The sequence below is a fragment of the Carassius auratus genome, linkage group LG30F (genome assembly GCF_003368295.1).
Source record: "Carassius auratus strain Wakin linkage group LG30F, ASM336829v1, whole genome shotgun sequence".
NCBI lineage: Eukaryota > Metazoa > Chordata > Actinopteri > Cypriniformes > Cyprinidae > Carassius > Carassius auratus.
Window position 1 is genome coordinate 1,702,501 of NC_039294.1, and position 22,568 is coordinate 1,725,068.

General features: G+C 38.1%; 1 protein-coding gene across 3 annotated transcripts in view; it reads left to right on the plus strand.

The window, feature by feature from the left end:
* LOC113068004 (mucin-6) overlaps positions 1 to 17,334 on the plus strand; it is a 112,868-nt gene extending 95,534 nt beyond the window's left edge. For all 3 annotated transcript variants that reach the window (XM_026240543.1, XM_026240542.1, XM_026240544.1), the window contains one exon: positions 16,772 to 17,334. In XM_026240543.1, the coding sequence (XP_026096328.1) occupies positions 16,772 to 16,958 (187 nt within the window). In that variant the 3' untranslated portion in view covers positions 16,959 to 17,334. The remainder of the gene's footprint in view (positions 1 to 16,771) is intronic.
* The last annotated feature ends 5,234 nt before the right edge of the window (positions 17,335 to 22,568 follow it).

Genomic DNA, 22,568 nt, shown 5'->3' on the forward strand with positions numbered 1-22,568 from the left:
TACATTCAGAAAAATAATCTCTCAATAATAATCAAGCCTGTCGTTATACTGAAGTAATCTTGTTCTTTTTGCCATATCGTTATTATCTGTGAGGTGTTTTCTCTGCTCTTGAGGGCTTAACCTCGGCTTAACTTGAGTTCTACTCTCAGCTACCTATCCTAGTAATTGCCACTTACATAATATGCACACTTTCTTGCTTGTTGCTTCAGGTAGAAAGTGTCTGCTCGAAGCATAAATGTGAAATAAATCTTAAAAATATGCTGAAGCCCTACTTATAAAGATCTCCCCGCACATTTTTCTCATTACTGCAATTAAATGGCCATTTCAGATTGTGTAGTTACAGCATCTGTCAGCAGGGGTTAAACGTCACATTAACTAGACAAACTATGATCCTTTGGCTAGTTTATCTATCTATCTATCTATCTATCTGTCTGTCTGTCTGTCTGTCTGTCTGTCTGTCTGTCTGTCCGTCCGTCCGTCCGTCCGTCTGTCTGTCCGTCTGTCTATCTATCTGTCCTATTATAGTATTTATTAATTGTATATATTATTTGGATTTAAATTCATTTTATTTCTACATTGCAATTCTATGTCCTGTTTGCTACTGTACCTAAAAGCAAATTAAGGAATTTAATTTGAATTTAAAATACATTCTCAGTTCATTTCTGAACAGTTCACCACCCTGCAATGTGTTTTCATGTTTTGCGTCAGTCTCTGTATAAGCATGCAGGCCACCAACCAGCTCTTTCTGGAAGTTTCTTTTAGAAGAAATCCATCAGTTGGCCTCTTCTGCTCCAGCGGCCATCACTCAATAACTCCCCAACGTCCGCTGACTTGACACACACACACACACACACACACTAACACACACACTAACACACACACACACATGCTCGGACCCGTGAGTTTCATCAACATGCAAAAACTATGCTGTCAGGGTGCACCACTGCACAAGCCGACACAAATACAAACAAATAAACAAACAAACACACAAACAAGATTCAAAGAAAGGGACGGCAATTAATGTACAGGCTGTTGTTGAAGCATAATTCTCTTTCCTCTTATCTTTCACACGGCTGGTGAACGTGTCTGCCCTGCTCTTCCACTTCACCAGATACATCCTCTATCTTGGCCCTCCACACCTGCTACGTGTGTGTGTGTGTGTGTGTCTGTGAAAACATTGCAGTGTAAGAAACAGAGAATGCCCAGATGTACGGCTGAGTCTCCATGGCTTCCCATGAACACATGGTTGGCCCACTGTTCCTCACGCTTGAGGGCAGATCGTTCGTCTGAGGAGAGAATTGTTTTGGACCATAAAGTACAGAGAGCAGTGCAGGACAAATGTTAGTGTGTGTGTGTGTGTGTGTGAGCTTCTCTCTGATGTTACAGATGGGCTTGATTTAGCCTGCGGTCAAAGTCGTCAGCACAACAGGGTGATCTTATCATGTCACAAACTAAGGTTGAATTCATTGTACTGTAGCTGGGATGCAGAAGTCACTGCATGTGCTCATGCAGGGTGCTATTGTTAACTAAAATTCTAAATAAAACTAAAATAGTTCTTTGTTAATGTAAGTAAAGTTTAGATAAAATACAGTGCAAGTATTAGACAAAAATGAAGCTAAATAGATATATAAAAAATATATATATTTAAAGTGACATACAGCTAAGTATCGGTGCCTTGCTCAAGGGCACCTCAGTCGTGTTATTGCCAGCCTGAGACTCAAACCCACAACCTTAGGGTTAGGAGTCAAACTCTCTAACCATTAGCCCATGACTTCACTTATATGTTACATGTTACATATATGTTACATGTTCCCTATATGTTCCATACTGTATATGTTACAATATAGTAGAGAGTGTTTTAACTAAAGCTAAAAAAAAATTAAAAATAATTTTAATAAATTTTGGGCTCAAATAAAAATTGAAAATGAAATTTATGAGTGAAAATGAGAAACATTTAAATAAAATATGTTTATGTTGAAGTAATAAAACTACCAAAACTTAAAAGCTGAAATAAAAAAATAAATGAAAGCTAAATAGAAATATAAAATAAATATATACATATATATATATATATATATATATATATATATATATATATATATATATATATATATATATATATATATATATATATATATATATAATAAATAATGATAAAAAAAATAAAATAAATGAAGACTGAAAATATAAAAGATTGACATTAATTCAAAATGTAAATAAGTAAAAATAAATAAGTTATAAAATAATAATTTAAATAAGTTTAAACATCAGTGTAAGTATATAAAAAGTATTATTAAACACTGCACACAGACCGTGAGCCAGTATGCACTACACACAGACTGCACTACACTTTATATTTGCACACTCACAGTTTTTGACATTATATGGAATTATACTGGTTAACTGGGAGCATTTTTAACTAAGTCACAAATTGAAACTATTAAAAGTACATTGCATTAATAAAAATAAAGTTTAAATAAAATTTAAATATTAGATGATAATTAAAAAAAACATTATCTACAATATAACAAATAATACAAAATTTAAGTTGACTAAAATGACCAAAACTAAAAATTAAAATAAAATAAAGAAATAAGAGAATAATAATAGAAATTATTAAAGCACATAAAATAATTAAAACATAAGAACATAAATGAAAATATAAAATAATAGCTTATGCATAATATTAATAAATAACCATATTTATAGAAATGTAATATAGAAATGTACAAATAATATATTAGGTATACCATTAGGTATGTGAATAATAGTAAAATATCACTGCCCTCACGTATCCACACTATACAGCACACAGTCATACTGTATATGGAGTCAATTTCCAACACTATATGGAAACTCATTCTGGTTAATTGGGGTCATTTTGTGACCTATTGACCATTTGATTGCAGTACTGAGATTGAAGGCAGGAAAATGTATAAGGAGAATGAAGGATTTGACCCAGGGGATTTATTTCTTGAGCGTTTATTGGCTAATAGGACAATGAATGCTGAGAGACCTCCTCATAAAACGCAACCTTCATCCTTTACAGTATAACCAATGAAATATCTCTCTCATTCTGTCTTTGCCTTTCTCCATCTATATCAGTTCAGTTTTTTTATCATTAAAAAAGATTTATTGACATCTGTAAAATATATCTGCTTAATAACTTTTATTTATATGTCTCTCTTCATATGTTATTGCTGTTCTGATTTTGTTATAATGTTATTGCTGTTCTGGTTTGTAGTTGCCATCATGAAGCAAAATGAAAAATTTGTAGCAAAATTGACAATCAAATATCAAGTGGAATATGAAGCACACGTCAGACAAGAGTTACACTGTGTCTCTGTGGTGGTTTGTAGAAACCAAATGTACAAGCTAACCAAGCACTGAACATTTTCCATGGGCTGAAGAATTGTGAGCACACATATAAAGTTATCACTACTCAGTTCCAAATTAAAAAATCCAACAGAACAAGCAAGATGTTGGACTGTGATAGACAAACATCTGCTCGCACAGCTGCTCCTGTGTGCACGTCCAGTTTGTGATCACTGAAGAAACAATATTACTAGAAATAACTCATTTGAAGTTGAACTCAAACCTTCAGGTGTGTGTGTAGAGTTTAAAAGTGGTGTTAACAGACAGTATACATGCATGTAATCTTGATAATGTTCAACAAAAAATATCCGCAGTGTTTGCTTTTCTTAATGAGCTGGTTTGTGAAAACCAGAGAGATTATAAATTCATTATGTTATGATGCATCTCATGAAGAAATGGCAGGTCGTATTTCACTCCAAAATATATTATTAAAGATTATATAACATTAAAATGATATGAGTTTACTCACCCAAAGGCCATCCAAGATGAAGAAGAGTTTGTTTCTTCATGGAAGGAAGCAGATTATAGAAGAAATTTAGCATTCAACCACTTGCTCACTAATGGATGCTCTGCAGTGAATAGGTGCCGTCAGAATGAGAGAAAAATCCACAAGAAATCCACACCACTCCAGTTCATCAGTTAACCTCTTGAAAAATGTCAAAAGCTGCATGTTTGTAAGAAACAATGCGATTTTTAAGGATTTTAACTTTAATCCATTGCTTTCGCCAGTCCTCTGTCCATAATATCGGTTTCTCAAAAGTCATCTCAGAAATATGCACAGATCAAGCATCGTTTTCAAGCCAAAACAGAAAAAAAAAGTTCTAAACTATTATATTGGTTTATTTTAACGTGAGAGACCAAAAGCGCATGTGTTTTTATTGATTATGGACTATTGATATGAAAGAACAAGCGTTTCAAATGAAAATTTCTTAATAATTGATTTGTTTCTTACAAATGCACAGCTTTTAGCTTCACAAGATGTGAATTGATGAACTGGAGTGCTGTGGATTACTTGTGGATTATTGAGATGTTTTTATCAGCAGTTTGGACTCATTCTGACGGCACCCATTCACTGCAGAGCATCCATTGGTGAGCAAGTGATGTAATTCTACATTTCTCCTATAATCTGTGATGAAGAAACAAACTCATCAATATCTTGGGTGGCTTGTTACTTTTTCAGAAAGTCTTTTTTTGTGTGAAATATACTTTAAGTAAATTTTCCCCTTTAATTCTCATTATTATATTGTGAAAAAAAAAAAAAAAAAAAAAAAAAAAAACACTTTAATATAATATTTATCTACTAAGAATTGTGTAGAGGAGTTTAAATGTGATAAATTGTGAATATAATCTCATAATGCAAAATCCGTATTAAAAATTCTTTATTTTCTTTTACAAAATATAATTGTATTTTGGGATGATTTATGATTCATATCTTTGCAACTTCACTCATCTAATTGAAGGCCATTAGGAGATGATTTCTTTGCTTGGAAAAGTAATTTTATCAGCCTTTAGGGTGAGAATTTTATTATTCAGAATCATTTGTGCAAAAAAGAGAGCTTCAGTGTTGTTTTGCTTCTTTTCTGTCATACGCACACCCGTTCTGATCCTTTTAGCTTCTCGTTCAACCAATTTAGATTTATTTCAGCGTGCTTAAACATGCATAAACGTGCACTGACAGTAAAACGCTGCGGTCGCATTTAGCCGAATACCTCCACAATTCAATCAGCTCCTAGTAACAAGATGACCAGTATAACACAAGTGCTGAGACTTCATTACTTTCAGCCCGGGGAAAATCCTGTGTGATTTTATTGGAAAAGCCATATTTACATAAACCTGTGTGGAGGTCTATCAAGCCAGAACACATTAACCTGCTCCGCAAACACAAGAGGTTCAGTTTTACTGCAGTGTCTGTGGAACAAGTGTCTCATTTCCTGACTCAGTCTGCCAGGACAGAAAAGCAGAGTGGCGTGGCGTAATGTTCAGGTAGTGTGCGTGAAATTGATGTGGCGAGTATTGAGATGCTGCCTATCCTGTGGTCATGCTTGGTCTCTGTATGAATCACAAGTGTTGTGCAGGAGTGCGTTTCATCAGTGTGGGTTTAGTTTGATGGGGGAAATTCTACTGTTGACATGCTTTTTATTGAGGTCACAGTATTGCATGTGAATATGAATCTGAAGGTGAAACAGGGTTGATGGGGGGTCATTTCATGTTAGAAGCTGCCAGATCCACAATCAATGCACAGTGATGGAGATTGTGTCATACTGGCTCAAGCATGGACGGCCACTGATTTTCTGATGCATTTTGCAAACAAAACTGGAATGCACTCCTAAAATTTACAAAATCAGTTTTCCGGGAGCTAAGTATGACTCGTTTAAATCATGTTTAAAAGCAGGGTTAAAATATAAAAATATAAAAATCAAAATCAATCAATTCAGAGTTTTTTGATTAACAGACATCACAGCAGCTGTGTTATTAGGTTATTTGGCTGCTGTTACTTTAAGAGCTGCCGCTGCTGAACATGATGTGGATCTGCTGTTGTTCTATTGAAACTCTCCCTTACCTGTAAATGTGTGTGTGTATAAATATATATATTTATTTTATATTTATAATTTATAAAAAATGGGGGGGGGGGGGGGAGTTGTGGCCTAGTGGTTAGAGAGTTTGACTCTTAACCCTAAGGTTGTGGGTTCGAGTTTTGGGCCGGCAATACCACGACTGAGGTGCCCTTGAGTAAGGCACCGAGCCCCCAACTGCTCCCCGGGCACTGCAGCATTAATGGCTGTGTGTTCACTGCTGTGTGTGTGTGTTCATGGTTTGTGTGTGTTCACTGCTATGTGTGTGTGTTCACTGCTATGTGTGTGTGTTCATGGTTTGTGTGTGTTCACTGCTGTGTGTGCACTTTGGATGGGTTAAATGCAGAGCACGAAGTATGTATATATATATACACATACACATATATAAATGGAAATGGAAATAAATGGAAAATATAACCTTAAAACAAATTGAATATATTTATAAAAAAGCATAACAGCATCTTAATAACACTACAAAATAATAATAATAATAATTCCTTACATTTATAAAGCACTTTTCTAAGCACTCAAAGCGACTGAAAATAAAAGGGGGGTGTCTCCTATTCCACCACTAATAAAACTGTTTAAAAGCTACAGAGTTGTTATTTTTAATATGCTTTTGAGGAAAAAAATGTATATCTGGGTTTGCCAAAGTTGCTAAGCTAGTGGGATTTTCAGAGCTTTTGGAGGCACTAACTTCCAAGTCTACTTGGCACTTACTAGTTTACTGACTAGACGTTTTTGAAATCCAAACTAAAATGTTATATTTGTAAAACAATCAGGACTTATAATTATATTTCTTGTGTTCAATTGTTTTAAATAAATTCACTTCTAACTGCCAGATGAAACCCCATGGCTGTCGAATACAGCCCTGAACTCACCTTCCTGTTCAGTGTTTCCATATAAACTCTCGAGTGCTGACATTTCAACTGGAACTTCTGATGTTTTGCTTACACCACTGCAAACCTCAGATTGCACACGCTGGTAAATATGATTGTAAGAGAGTTTGTGCTTAGCAGTGACGTGGATAAATATTTCAGTGCTGCCAAAGAGGAAAAGAGACTCCTTTTGAGATCAGATCCTTGCATTGCTAGAGAATCCTGGAGAGATCAAATATCCACAGTACAATGTCACAGTTTTGTATAGATTTTTAACGTCTCTTATGCTCACCAAGGCTGCATTCATTTGATCAAAAATATAGTAAAACTGTAATATTGTGGACATGGTACAATTTAATATACTTAAGAAAACAATTTATTCCTTATTCATTATAACTACAGCCTTGAGTGTCTCATGATCCTTCAGAATCATTCTAACATTCTGATTTATTATCAATTATGCTGAATCCTTTTTTTGGGGAATTTTTAGGATTATTTGATGAATAAAAAGTTCAAAAGAACATTATTTATTTAAAGTAAGTATTTACCATCACTGTCTTCAGCATGAAGCTCCGAGGAACATTTTTAGTGCGAGAAGTTCAAATCTGGCTCGACTGACAACCAAGCAGCATCTGTTTGTCAGTAACAGTGGTGTTTCCAGTAGCTTTATTCTGATTCCAGTAGAACATAGAGTTTTGGAAGAGAGAGAAATGAAGTGCAGGTCTGTGACAGCTGTGTGCAGATGCCCAACACTGACATTTTATGTCGCCTGTGAGCCAGTCTGTTGCTGACTGCAGAGAAGAAGAATATCTAATGTAAAGGTTTTTTTTTTTTTTTTTTTTTTTTTTTTTTATCACTGTAGGGGATAGATTTAGAATGAAATAACCTTTAATAGCTATACAGTCACAAACATCACAAACGTGAACAGAATCACTGAAGAGACATATTTGTAAGTTGCTTGCGATATAATGATGATTTTGATTGTTGTACACTTTATGCACATCTGCACTCAGCCTTGAATCTGTGCTTGCTTTCCACACACTGGATTTTCCTGCCCAAATATTCTCCAGGGCTCATAGTCTCAGAGCGCTTAGAGCCTCAGTCATTATAAAAACATGAAGGTGAGCAATAACACTACTGTATAAGCCATTACCCAAGCAGGGACGACACGTACTCCCGTATTTCATACATATCTCATTAAACCTCGGAGTTTCACGGCTCTCGGAAACAAAGCCTCTCACATATAAGTGATCATATAAATGCTCGTAAGATATGGACGGTGATCAAAGTGTTGTTAGAGCGCACGGACGATCCTTTCGGCCAACAGCATACATGAATTGACGCACACGTGTATTGCAGAGTGCTGTTGTACAGTGTTGGAGCCACTAATTTTCCACAACAATGCAGTTAAAGATCTGGGCGGATGAAAGTACTTAATTTTTCAAATCTGTTTACGTGATCCAGTTTATATGTAATAAGTCACTGCTCAGCATTGGTAGTTTTTATCGCCGGCTGTTAGTAAATCTGGTAGTTCTGTACTGTAAGTTGCAGAAAGTAATAAATAAAAAAAAGAAAGGTTGTTCCTCTAAGGGCTTGTATTAAGTGTGGGCAGGGGCGTCCCCATGGGTGCACTTGGCATTTTCATGCCTTCACTCAGCCGGGGGACACACACCTCTTTCCTCACATACACACATGCTCACACACACTGTTTACAACCTTGAAATCAAAAAGCCCTTTCAAGTGCAAATGAATGCTCCTTTCCATCAGATAAGAGTGACGTGAACAGATTTGCAGATTTCCATTTCAAAGCAGCAAAGTTTGTCCTGATAAACAGCTCTGTGGAGTGATCGCAAAGTTTACAAATCAGCTCCGAAGGCCAGATAACAGGCCACCGATGCAAAACGGACATGACTTCAGCAAAAGAGGGTTGAGAGTTAAACAGGAGTTGTTGCTTGCATTGCTTTAGCGTGGCTGAAATTGGTTGGGGTGCACAGGCTAATCAAACAGGGCCGTGCGAGTTGCGGTATCAGCAGAAAACAGTGTAAATCTTGTCCACCAGGCACTTGTCCTCAATTCAGGCTGTGTTGTAAATACAATCGTAAATCTACAGCTAAATGTGAGCGTTCGCATACACAGTTTACAGATTAGCATGAGAGATTACCGCTAATCAGACGTTGTGGCGGTAATAAAATGTAAACAGTGCACTCATGCCAAGAAACCAAATGCAAATCCAAATGTTCATAATGCAATGCCAATTTTGTCCATTGTATAAACTGTGCAGTGAATGCATTTATTTATAAATTATATAAATTATATATTATCTTGGAAATACATGCAGTTCTTATTTTCAATTAATGTCCTGTACAAACTGCTTTTTTCATGCATCTACCTTTGCTATGTAAAGTGCAATCATCGTGCATCACTTTTTTTTAACCTTTATTTAACCAGAAAAGACTCTCTGAGATTAAAAATCTCTTTCACAGAAGTGACCTGGCCAAGATGAGCAGCAATATAATAAGTTTCATCACAGACTTACACAGTACGAACAAACTAAAAACACCTAAAACAATTACATTTCACTGAATTATCTTCTATTTGCTGAAACTATTTGCACTATTCACAATAACACAACAGCGACTGGTTGGCCTCGCAGAGGTGTCTTCCTAAACTGTAATTACAATGTCCAGCGTCTCTCACAGTCTGGCAGTCTCACTCCACCCTTTCCAGTGTCACGTCAGGATCCACATTCAATCTTCCAGACATCAGCCAATTCTGTGTAGCTTCGGCCAGTATAGCCGTATCACATCCACACTCCATCGGCTCCAGGAAACTCTTTCATTATCTGCTCATTCTCTCAGAAATCTCATCCTGTCCTTATTTGTAACTCTCTGTTTATATTCTTACTTTACTTGGATTGTCTCATTGGCCGTGTTCAGAATAGTACTATAGGTTGCATGCTGTACAGCATGTAGGAACAGTAATATTGTAATATAATTGGAATATAATTTGTATTCATTTTTTCATTCATTCTTAGATTTAGTTTTTGAATTAAATAATAAAATAAATATTTTTAAAAATCTAAAATTATTAGTGCATTAATAGATTAAGTTTAAATTCAAGTTTAAATAAATTAAAATGAGAAATGTTGTTTTGGCAATTATAGCTGAAATAAAAAAGCTTAGGTTTTGTTTTATATATACAGTTTAATTTAATGCTTATTTTATTTCAAGGAATGCAAATTTTTTATTTGTATGTTTGTTTAAGATTAGTTTAGTTTTAGTTCCCTATTATAAACCTGTGTGTCATACGTCATTAATGTAATAGTATATGCAAAAATATGCAGTAAAATAAAATATCAGTGTTGTTGCATTGTTGTTTAATGCAGTTTGTCATTTATCTGACGCCAGGCCTTCATGATGAATCCGTGAGAACCATGGAAGGCTGGGTTCCATATTGAGACCTAAGCGGTACTCGTATGTGTATAGTCCACGGTATAGCCTTAGAAGCCCGTGTTTCCCCGGCAGACTTCTGCCTTCCCAAGAGGGTTTTAATCACCTCAAATTTTCTCCATATACTCCTAAACGGATGCTATATGTGTATTTGCCCCCGAGACCTCCTTCGGGAAGGATGGGGCTTCCGCAGCGTCCCTGTTCCAAGTGGAATGGGTACATTTTCCCAGTGTTATCCAATCTCACCCAGTGAGGTAGTGCTTTAGCAATGGTAAGAGGAACTACTTGTTCCGAGCCCCGGCCTACACCTAATAGGGATTCAGGCGGCTCACACAGGGCACTGGAAGGGGCAGCACCCATGGCGCTTTGGTAGATCCTATTTTGCGTCGGTCACCGACATGGCGTCGAGAGTGACCGACTGAAAGGGAACGTCTCGGTTATGTATGGTAACCCTCGTTCCCTGAAGGAGGGAACGGAAACGCGACGTCCCGTCGCCATGATTGCTGTACCGCCGCTGAGCTGCGGGGTCTCTGGCTCGGCTCCTCAGCGAAAAACTGAAATGCATTGCACTTGCTGCCTTCTGAGTGACCAGCAAGGTGATCAGCGGCAGCTGGATGCAATAATTGCATGCCAATGTGCATTGGCTTGTTTAGTTTACACTCGAAGTAGATTGGTCTATCGAAGTGATATCATATTTTGCGTCGGTCACCGACGTGGCGTCTCTGTTCCCTCCTTCAGGGAACAAGTGTTACCATACATAACCGAGACGTTTCCATTTAAGTCAAAATATTATGTAACATCACCAAATCAACCTAAACACATTCATTTATACCAACAAAATATTTTTAAAAAATACAAATAGCTCTTTAAGATCACAATTGCACTTTTTTACAGTGTGTGCAACTGTGCCATTCTGAACATCCCCATGGTTTCTTTTAGCTTTGGGTTACTTTTTGACATTTATGATCTTTTTACTGCATTTGATGTACACTACACAAGTCATTTCTGACACAAGACGTCTGTATTTGACAGGCTTGCATGACGGTGACATAATACTAAATGCACTTGTAATGTTAGGGGAATTTAGATGTCAATCACCCTGTAAGACACCATCAGCTCATAAATATGCAGGGAAGTTATTTAACGCCCTTCAAGACTGCTAATGTCTTTACAGGCTTCCATTCCATGGATTGCGGTTATGGAGATGCTTTATTCCCAGAGGAGCTCTGAGCTTCTCCCACTGATGCTTAGGATGCTCTAAATTAGGACAAATCTCGTTAATACTTCTTTACCAAATTCAGCCCACCCATATTAGCCCTATCCTCCCTATGGAACGACTCCAACCCACACAGAGGCATGTAATTTGTTGCACAGCTGAAAAAGACACACTCTTCTTAAAGAGCTTAAAATAGAGGCTCTGTACCCAGCACTGTGCTTACAAGAGCATCGTCGAATTCGGGCGAGATGGTGTGAATGAAAGACGGTAGCGAGGGGAAGGGGTAGAAGAAGTAATATCGAGTTCAGACACTAGTCCATCCATTCTCAGGACCAGAAGCGAGGTAATTAGGACAGCTGGGAGGGACAGAGCGCTCCTCTTCTTCTCAGCAGGTCTTTTTTTCTGAAATGATTTATCTGGATGGAGAACATGCTGGAAGCGCTAGTGGGTGGAACGACGCAGGGTTGTTTCCATGCATATCAAAAGTTTGTGCAGAAATGGGAGAGTATGGATGAAAAGTGCTGATATCAGTATCCAGTAGTTTGAAGATTGTGCTCTTCTAGCTTACAAATAAACACTTTAGAAAATGATCTTATTAGCATGCCTATTATTAACATACTGTATTGGCTGTAGCACATTTTCTGCATGACCATATTCTATATCCCTTATCCTATCCAATATCTAAACTTAACGATTACCTTATTAACTATTAATAAGCAGCAAATTAGGAGTTTATTGATGCAAAAGTCATAGTTAATGTTTGTTAATGGTGAACGTTGCACCTTAAAACAAAATGTGTCCACAAAATCTTCCAATATTTTTTTCTAACATTCTCAAGTTATGAAAATGTCATTTTGGATGTATACTGAACATCTCTCCAACTAAAATATTTCAGAAAAGAAAAAAGAAAAGTAAAATAAATTATAAATAAATATTAAGAGAACATTATTAAAGACCAGATACCATTGGACAACAATCTAATAACGTTACTGGAAGAACGTTTAAGTTCTGAAACATTATTTCTGATGTTCTCTGAACATTCCTATGGAGCCCCGCACATGACATGCAAGAAAAAAATTAAGAAATTAACTATTACTATTAACGATTACTATTGCGTTCCCTCGATTTGCTAAATCGTGCGCATGATTTTGCAAATCGAGGGAACAAATTCGTAAATCGTGCACACAATTTATAAATCAAGTGAACGAAATAGTAAATTGAGGGAATGCAATAGTAATCGTGTGCACATTTCAGTACATTGAGGGAACGAATTAGTAAATCGTGCACATGATTTAGCTTACTATTTTTTCCTGCATGTCATGTGCGGGGCTCCGTATATTCCAAATGTTCCAAAAAAATTTTTCTTGGTTATGGTTTCTTGATTATAACTTTGAGAGAACCTTACTAGAACATTCTGAGAATGTTATAGTACCTGTCATCTGGAATTTTTCTGGAGCCTTGTTATAAAACACTGATACTGCAATTCATTGCACAGCTGTGATAGAAACTGAAATAATTGGATTCTCTGTGACATGTTTTGCACATTTATTTAGCTAAAGGACCCAATTTCTCAATATGAAATTAAGTACTTAGCTGATTTATAGAAAAGAGAGTGCTATTTATTTGCATATGACAGACAAACATAAACCATTTCACTACCACAGTAAGGAAAGATGAACTGCACATTATATAAATCTCCTTAAATTCACTGAAGTTAGAGCTGACAATTAATCAAATACATAATCATGATTCCAGCTCCTGTGATTAATTATTAGGTGTTGATTAGATCTACCAATGCTTCTATTTACTTTTTTTTTTTTTTTTATTGTAACCAATCACAGACGTGTACTTTGTTCTCATGCATACAATACTGAATCACAGGTGTTTTAATCAGTCTTAAAGTCTATCGGTAATCACAACAAGTACTAATCACTGAGTTTTAAGCAGTCTGATTGGTGTTTTCTGTTCACGAGTGCTGAAGCAACATCACCTGAGACTCAGGACGAAGTTTTGAAAATGACAGTAGAAAGCATTGTTGGGATTTTGGAATTGTAATGCATAAAACATGGCTTAATGCAAATCATCAAGTTTCTACTACAGTATATTCAGCTTTACTTGTTTCTGTCGTTCTCTTGCTCTGAGGATTTCTGTAAACATCCCATTACTGAGTGGTACCCAGGTCACCTTTCATTTAAAAATTGAGGACCAAATTCATTCCATCCACATGGTGAAATGAAAGTGCTACCTGTGCATGAAAGCAAACTCATGCAGTCAATTTCATTAGTAAAACCAGCGACAGCCATAGCTGTAGAATTGCCTTTTGAATATGACAGATGAATTTAGTGCATTTTGAAGTGTCCCTAACCAATGAAACCCTGATGGAATGTGAACAGGACAGTTGGAATTGTTATCATAATTTGGAACAAATCAAATAATAATATTTTAATAATTAAATAAGAATGAAAAAAAAACATTCTTTAGAATATTCTATATCTTTATCATAACTCTACTTGCATTGTATTGAAACAATGTATTGCATATTTAAAAGAAAATCCAATTTATAGTTAATTGTAAAATTTACCAGCAATTTTCAAGGGAAACTTGTTTCTATTTTTATTTTTATTATTTTTAATTTTTTTGTTATTTGAAAACAACCCTAAAAAAATCATGATGGTAATTTTCTTGCAGGATTCCAATATAAGATGAAAACGACAGCACACACACACACACACACACACACACACACACACACACACACACACACACACACACACGCACACATAATTGGGGAATACAGTGAGTTCACATTGTTCAGTGTGATTTTACTGTGTTATTGTAAACCGTTAGAACCCCGTTTGAGTTCATTGAGTGCAGTTCTTTTGTTCTTCTGAAAGGCCTCCTTGGATGTTGTTAATCAATGTTCTGGATGTGCACATGTCATTTCATTTTTTAAGATTGCAATAAAACAGAAAACAAAAAGTAGATATTTTGGAACAAACCTTTTATTTTTTAAAATAGGATAAAATGTTCCTTTAGGACATCAAATAAATTAAAACACTTTAATATTTTAACATTTTAAGTTTATTTAACATTTTTAACATATTTTTTTTTTTTTTTTTACAGTGCAATTAGATTTTTTAAAGCATTTTTACTAGTGTTTTATCAAATTCATATACTGAAAAAAAAAAATTAAATTGAAAAAATACTGGGAAAAAAACACTTTTTACATTTTACTCTGACTAGTGATTATCTTAATTTCATACAAAAAAAATGGCGTTGAAATTATTCACTCAGAAAATTCTAGTAAACATAAACAATTAATTGGAATCTAATATGAAGCTTACAATTTTTTTTTCAATGATTATCTTCAGTTTACTAGTTTGTCACTAAACCAAAAGAGTGCACAAACATTTTGAAATCAAATTCTGATGTTTATAGTCGACTGTTTTGTGTGAACACAACATCTACATGAGGCCTTTGGTCTTTAAGCCGATGCAGAGAGACCGACTGCAAGGTAAGAGGGTGGAAGAGGGATCTTTTGAAGAGGTTTAAAACTGCCATTGTTACGGAAAGCACATAGTGTTCCCTGTCTGTCTGACATGGGCGTTCTCTGGGGAGTATCGTAGGCGAAGTGTGTGAGTGCATTGACATGGGAACTAAAGTAGCACTCGATGAAGGTAACTCTCTCTCTCTCTCTCTGCAATAAATTGAGTGCATATAAATATATATAAGAGGAACAATGATCTCATTAGTCACATTTAGCATGAAGAGTTATGGCCGTGTTGTTGGCTGTACTCTGGGAAAGCTGCTTCATGTCCACATCAGCGTTTGCCAGCTATCTGGGCCAGTGCATCATCAGCAACAATCCCAGCTGTCAGCACTGAGCTGCACACAAAATGTCAACGCCATATGCATTTATATGTGCCTTTATTTTTCCTTAGGCTACAGCTATTTTGATGTCTTCTGTTGATGGTTCCCCCCCTACATTTTTAAAGGAATAGGCTATTACACACACACACACAACATTCCTGTGATCATATACCCACATGCTTTAAATTTTAAAGAATCGTAAAACTTTTCTTTTACATATAATGAAAGCAAACTTCTGAAACTCCATAGAACGAGTTTTACAGAATGCAAACTTTTTATATGCTGAGGATCAGTCAAACTGTGCTGTAATATTACATGTGTGTTCTCTTTATGAATGGTTACACAAATGGGGGTTAGTGAGTTGATAAAAAAGCTAATAATTAATTAAATAAAATGTAACATCAAGACTATAATAAACGGGGCTGGACAATTAATTGAACTATTGCTGAAATCTTGATATATCTATGAAATTGTGATCATTAAATTAAAGGATGTGATTTAATTAATGAAGTCTGTTGCGCTGCTTATTTCAGTGTGAAGAGCAGCATTTACACACATGCAGCTTATTAGTGTGTTTTCTGAGTTTAACATACATTTGGGACAATGTTGTAAATTGTAATGTTAGTTGGTTCTTGTAAAGAGTGACCCAACGGTTTCCATTAAAACACAATCATATATTATAGCCCTCTCTCTCTCTCTCTCTCTCTATGTGTGTGTGTGTGTGTGTGAGTATACTCTTAAAAATTACAAATCATGTAAGACATCAGTGTACTTTACATCTAAGAGTCTCTGTTGACAAAAAAGTTTGGGAAGCCCTGTCTTAGGGTCAGATTTACTAACAGCTTCTGCCAGCGTAAACCCTCTTTTAGTGTTAAAAATCTACTGTCAGGATTTACTACAGACGAGCAGTGAAATATTACATCTTAAAAGGCATAGACACAGTCCTTTTTGTGGCTGACCTTATTGCATATGCATTAGTATGAATTTTCCTTTCAGTTGCTACATGTATGGGAGGAGAGTTTTTAAATGAATAATGCAATATGGTTTACACTAGTAACCCAGTGTACTGCCCTTGGTAGGTTGTATCGGTCATTATGGAAATGATCTGGCTGCATCTGTCTCCTTTAATTTGTGTACTGTCAATAAATCAGCTGCAGAACCTTTCACTCCCATTGCTGCTTTTATGGCATTGCACTTTTAGACTAATTTACCCTGTTAAGTAAATCTGGCCCTTAATGTACAAACTTGGGTTAGGAACTTTTTCAAAGCCCTTAAATTCAAGACATTAATTCTAATTCAGAGCCAACATTAGATTATAATCCACTTTAATTCAGTGCATTCTCAAAGAACTTGACTGTATAATGCATTGTTTTGCCTTTGGTAATAGCTGTAAGCGTCTCTCTCTTTCAGTGTGGAGCATGACTTCCGGCTTCAGGAGGGTCAGGTGACACGAGCGTGGAAGGTCCCGGAGCAGCAGGAGTCGGAGCAGAGCTCTCCTCAGCTGGTCTTTCCTCCTCCTCCTCCGCGGCAGCAGGACTCTCCACAGGCCCTCCAAACGGTCAAGAAGAGCCGGAGGAAGTGTTTCTGGTTCCTGTGAACTCTTTGATAACAGGAAGTGACATCACTAGTCAACAAAGACGGTTTCCAACCAACTCTAAGCCTCTTCTTTTCCGGTCCTCTGGCTTAAATTGTATAGAGGCACATCATTCACTTGACAAGGAGCCCTTATTTATGGTCTTTTTTAAAATCAAGAATAATGGACTTACTGCTCGCTTTGATATTCCAGATTTATAGTAAATGGAAAGTATTTAAAAAATTCACCCCAAATCAAAATGTAGTCATTATGTCCTATTTTCATTTATCTGTTCTTTGAAAGAGCCATAAGTGTTTTCTTATGGAATTACAAGTTGAGTGTTTCTGATTGTTGACCAATCAGAAACGCTCTAGAGCTGTCAATCATTTTGAGTGTTTGTTTTTTTGTCGCTGGAAAAGAGAGGACTGCATCTATTTATTCTGATGTGATTTCCAAGATTCATAGTTCATGGTGATCATTCGTGTGTCAAAAACTGAGAAGGGGGAGAGGAGGCTTTTTGTTGCTTCATATACCCTTCGAGCCAATACTTACTACCTGAAAAGGGATGAACTTCACAGCAGACAGTGATTGATACACAGTGACAGCAGGAGACGGGACACTGAGGACACAGTAAAGAGAGAGACGGAACAGGAATTACAGGTAAGAACTGGTAGCAAGATTCCTGATTCATCATTTTGGAGCAATGAGGGTCAAAACACCAGCTTTTATACTATGAAAAAGTTTCAACAAATCAATTATTCCACATGCTTAATGCTTTTCTGATCTAACAACTATACATGCACGACAATATTTAAGGCAGAGATATTGGGAGAAAGTGAATTTAAGGAGTGTCATTTCATTCTTTGTGAATGCTTAATTTCAGAATCCATTAAAAGCTCTATAAATATTTTACTACACAAAACCCTGTGTCAGGTGCTATTTATTTGTTTTTTTGGTCATTGAGTATTCAGTCAAAGATGGATCCTTTTTTTATACAGACTAATGCAAAACACAAATTTTTCACCAAGGCTGCCAGAATATACAGTATTAACGGTGTGGAATAAAATAAAACCACACAAATCATATTTGTAGGTCAGCTAGTGTAGTTTATATTTACAAATACCTACAAAATAATGTATTTTATTATATATGGGCCTGCAAACAGATCCTCTCAGAGTCACTAGAGATCACTGTTTCTGTTAACCCAGCTAACAGGGAACATTCTCTTGATGCTTTTTAAAAGTTATATAAATGTTCGTATAAAACTCTCTCAAAGTAATGTTTATGGAGCATTCTTATAACTTCATTTATGTTTTATATACGTTCTCATTAAAGAAAAACATTCTGAGATCAACATTCTCAAAATGACATACTTCAGTGTTTTAAGAAATGAAGAGCTCATTTGCAAAAACAGATAACTCTGTTTTGAACTATTTTCAAAAATCAAGCTTTTTTTTCAATCAAACTGCATTTGTTTTTTGTTTTTATTAGGTAAAAAACCTATGCAATAAAAAACTATTAAAACAATAAAAATTAAAATACAAAAGTTTTGAAAAAAAAAAAAAAACTGAGTTATCGGTTTCTGCAAATAAACTCTTCAAATATATTTGTAAACTTTAATTATTATAATAACATCATCAACAGCAACAATAACAATTACATTTTAATGTTCTTAGAATACATAAAAAGAAAATGTTCAACTAAAGTTATTCAGCATGAATTTAAAGTTAAAGTTTGATGACGTCACTCTGTTTGGGTTCACTCATTCAAAAACCTTCACCGATATAATTATAATAAATTATATCGGCCGATATTGGAGTTTACCCCGGTGAACGAGAGGGTCGCTTCCCTGCGCTTTCGAGTCAGGGATACGTCTCTCACTGTCGTTTGTGCCTACAGGCCTAATGGCAGTGTGGGCTTCCCGGCCCTCTTGGAGTCTCTGGGAGGGGTGCTGGAAAGTGCTCCGACTGGAGACTCCGTCGTTCTACTGGGGGACTTCAATGCTCACGTGGGCAGTGACAGTGACACCTGGAGGGGCGTGATTGGGAGGAACGGCCCCCTGACCTGAACCCGAGTGGTGTTCTGTTATTGGATTTCTGTGCTAACCACGGTTTGTCCATAACGAACACCATGTTCAAGCATAAGGGTGTCCATCAGTGCACGTGGCACCAGGACACCCTAGGCCGGAGGTCGATGATCGACTTTGTGGTCGTGTCATCAGACCTTCGGCCATATGTCTTGGACACTCGGGTGAATAGAGGGGCGGAGCTGTCAACTGATCACCACCTGGTGGTGAGTTGGATCCAATGACGGGGGAGGAAGCTGGACAGACTCGGCAGACCCAAACGTACTGTGAGGGTCTGTTGGGAACATTTGGCCGAGCCCCCTGTCAGAAAGATCTTCAACTCCCATCTCCGGCAGAGCTTCGACCGGATCCCGAGGGAGTCTGGAGATATTGAGTCCGAGTGGACCATGTTCTCCACCTCCATTGTCGCTGCGGCTGCTCGGAGCTGTGGCCGTAAGGTCTCCGGTGCCTGTCGAGGCGGCAATCTCCGAACCCGGTGGTGGACACCGGAAGTAAGGGATGCTGTCAAGCTGAAAAAGGAGTCCTATCGGGCCTGGATGGCTTGTGGGACTCTGGAGGCAGCTGACAGGTACCGGCAGGCCAAGCGGACTGCAGCCCAGGTAGTCATGGAGGCAAAAACTCGGGCCTGGGAGGAGTTTGGTGAGGCCATGGAGAAAGACTATCGGTTGGCCTCGAAGAGATTCTGGCAAACTGTTCGACGCCTCAGGAGGGGGAAGCAGTGCTCTACCAACACTGTTTACAGTAGAGATGGGCCCCTGTTGACCTCAACTAGGGATATCGTCAGGCGGTGGAAGGAATACTTCAAGGATCTCCTCAATCCCACCGACATGTGTTCCGTTGAGGAAGCAGTGGCTGGGGACGCAGAGGAGCACTCGTCCATCACCTGGGCTGAAGTCATCGAGGTAGTTAAAAAGCTCCTCGGTGGCAAGGCACCGGGGGTGGATGAGATCCGCCCAGAGTACCTCAAGTCTCTGGATGTTGTGGGGCTCTCTTGGCTGACATGCCTCTGCAACATCGCATGGCGGTTGGGGACAGTACCTCTGGACTGGCAGACCGGGGTGGTGGTCCCTCTTTTCAAGAAGGGGGACCTGAGAGTGTGTTCCAACTATAGGGGGATCACACTTCTCAGCCTCCCTGGGAAAGTCTATGCCAGGGTACTGGAGAGGAGAATTCTGCCGATAGTGGAACCTCGGATTCAGGAGGAACAGTGTGGTTTTCGTCCCGGTCATGGAACACTGGACCAGCTCTATACCCTTTCCAGGGTGCTGGAGGGTTCATGGGAGTTTGCCCAACCAGTCCACATGTGTTTTGTGGATTTGGAGAAGGCATTCGACCGTGTTCCTCGTGACATCCTGTGGAGGGTGCTCCGGGAGTATGGGGTCGGCGGCTCCCTACTTAGGGCTGTTCGGTCCCTGTACGACCGGAGCAAGAGCTTGGTTCGCATTGCCGGCAGTAAGTCAGACCTGTTCCCGGTGCATGTTGGACTCCGGCAGGGCTGCACTTTGTCACCGGTTCTGTTCATAATTTTTATGGACAGAATTTCTAGGCGCAGCCAAGGGCCGGAGAGTGTCCGGTTTGGGGACCATACGATTTCGTCTTTGCTTTTTGTGGATGATGTTGTCGTGTTGGATTCCTCAGACCAGGACCTTCAGTGTGCACTGGGACGGTTTGCAGCCGAGTGTGAATCGGCTGGGATGAGAATCAGCACCTCCAAGTCCGAGGCCATGGTTCTCAGTCGGAAAAGGGTGAATTGCCCACTTCAGGTTGGTGTAGAGTTCCTGCCTCAAGTGGAGGAGTTCAGGTATCTTGGGGTCTTGTTCACGAGTGAGGGAAGGATGGAACGTGAGATTGACAGACGGATCGGTGCAGCTTCTGCAGTAATGCGGTCGCTGTACCGGTCTGTCGTGGTGAAGAAGGAGCTGAGCTGTAAGGCAAAGCTCTCGATTTACCGGTCAATCTACGTTCCTACTCTCACCTATGGTCATGAGCTGTGGGTCATGACCGAAAGGACAAGATCCCGGATACAGGCGGCCGAAATGAGCTTTCTCCGTTGGGTGGCTAGGCGCTCCCTTAGAGATAGGGTGAGAAGCTCGGTCACTCGGGAGGAGCTCAGAGTAGAGCCGTTGCTCCTCCACATCGAGAGGAGCCACCTGAGGTGGCTCGGGCATCTATTTCGGATGCCTCGTGGACGCCTTCCCAGGGAGGTGTTCCAGGCACGTCTCACCGGGAGGAGGCCCCGGGGAAGACCTAGGACACGCTGGGGGGACTATGTCTCCCGGCTGGCCTGGGAATGCCTCGGGGTCCCCCCGGAAGAGCTGGAAGAAGTGGCTAGGGAGAGGGAAGTCTGGGCGTCTCTGCTTAGACTGTTGCCACCGCGACCCGGCCCCGGATAAGCGGAAGATGATGGATGGATGGACGGATGTATATCGGCCGCTTAAGCAGCTTCAGTGCAAGACGATTTGTAATTAGCTTGTAGAATTTAATACAATTATATTTTAAAGCAGCCACAGTGCACCATATTAAAACAATATTAAATGAGGATTAATGGTATGTTTACTTGATCTTTCAGTTTCGAAATAGCACATAACACTTGGCACGGACGCATTTAAAGTTGCCACTTGAACTTTTTTCTCCTTTGAAGATTTTAAGCTCTGTGCTTCAAAAAGCAGTTCTTGTGTTTGTCAGGGAAGCTCTGTGGTGGAACACAGGTGAGCGCATCCAACTTCACTCATCCACTCCAGCTAAATTCAGTTCAGTACCGGCCTGAGGCTGAGGAAGACACTTTCACTGAACTCTACATGCTGGGGAGATCCACTGGGAGTTTGGAGAGGAAATGCTTCTGCCATGTATCAAGCTGAAACATCTCACCGAGTTCCTCCTCTGGCTGGACATCTCTTGACACGGATACGTGCAGTACAGGATTCCTTCACTCTTTCTGTACCTGTAATCTGATAACACTCTATTATCTATAATTAATGCAAACGAGTGTGAACCTTCAGTAATGTGCCAGCGGTCATAAGTTTAAATCCTTACCTCAGAACAGTAGGAAAATCTTAGCCAGCATCATTATTACTAGGAAATTTTCAAGTCCCCATCACATGTGTATTAATAAGTTGGGTAGGAATACTAAACTCACATTTTTATGAATGCATGAATTATCAACATATTGCAAATTGAACATAAGAGTGATTTTTTTATTAGTAATTTTATATATTTATTAATACATTTTGATAATAATTTTTAATTATTATTTTTATGTATTAGGTGATTTATTATTATTATTATTTATTATTATTATTATTATTTATTTATTTATTTATTTATTTTTGCTGTGACCTCAGTATAGCTTTTTTTTTTTTTTTTTTATCTTGCCGGTTTTGTTAAATCACTTTTACTAACACCAACAACAACAACAACAAAAACATTTTCTTAATGACATCATCTTCCACGAAGTGACATCATTTTGTCATGACAAAATTTATCTTCCTGTTTTAAAATACAGAAACCAGTGCCATGATGTTGAATATTCATGGCTTGTGTATGTCTTT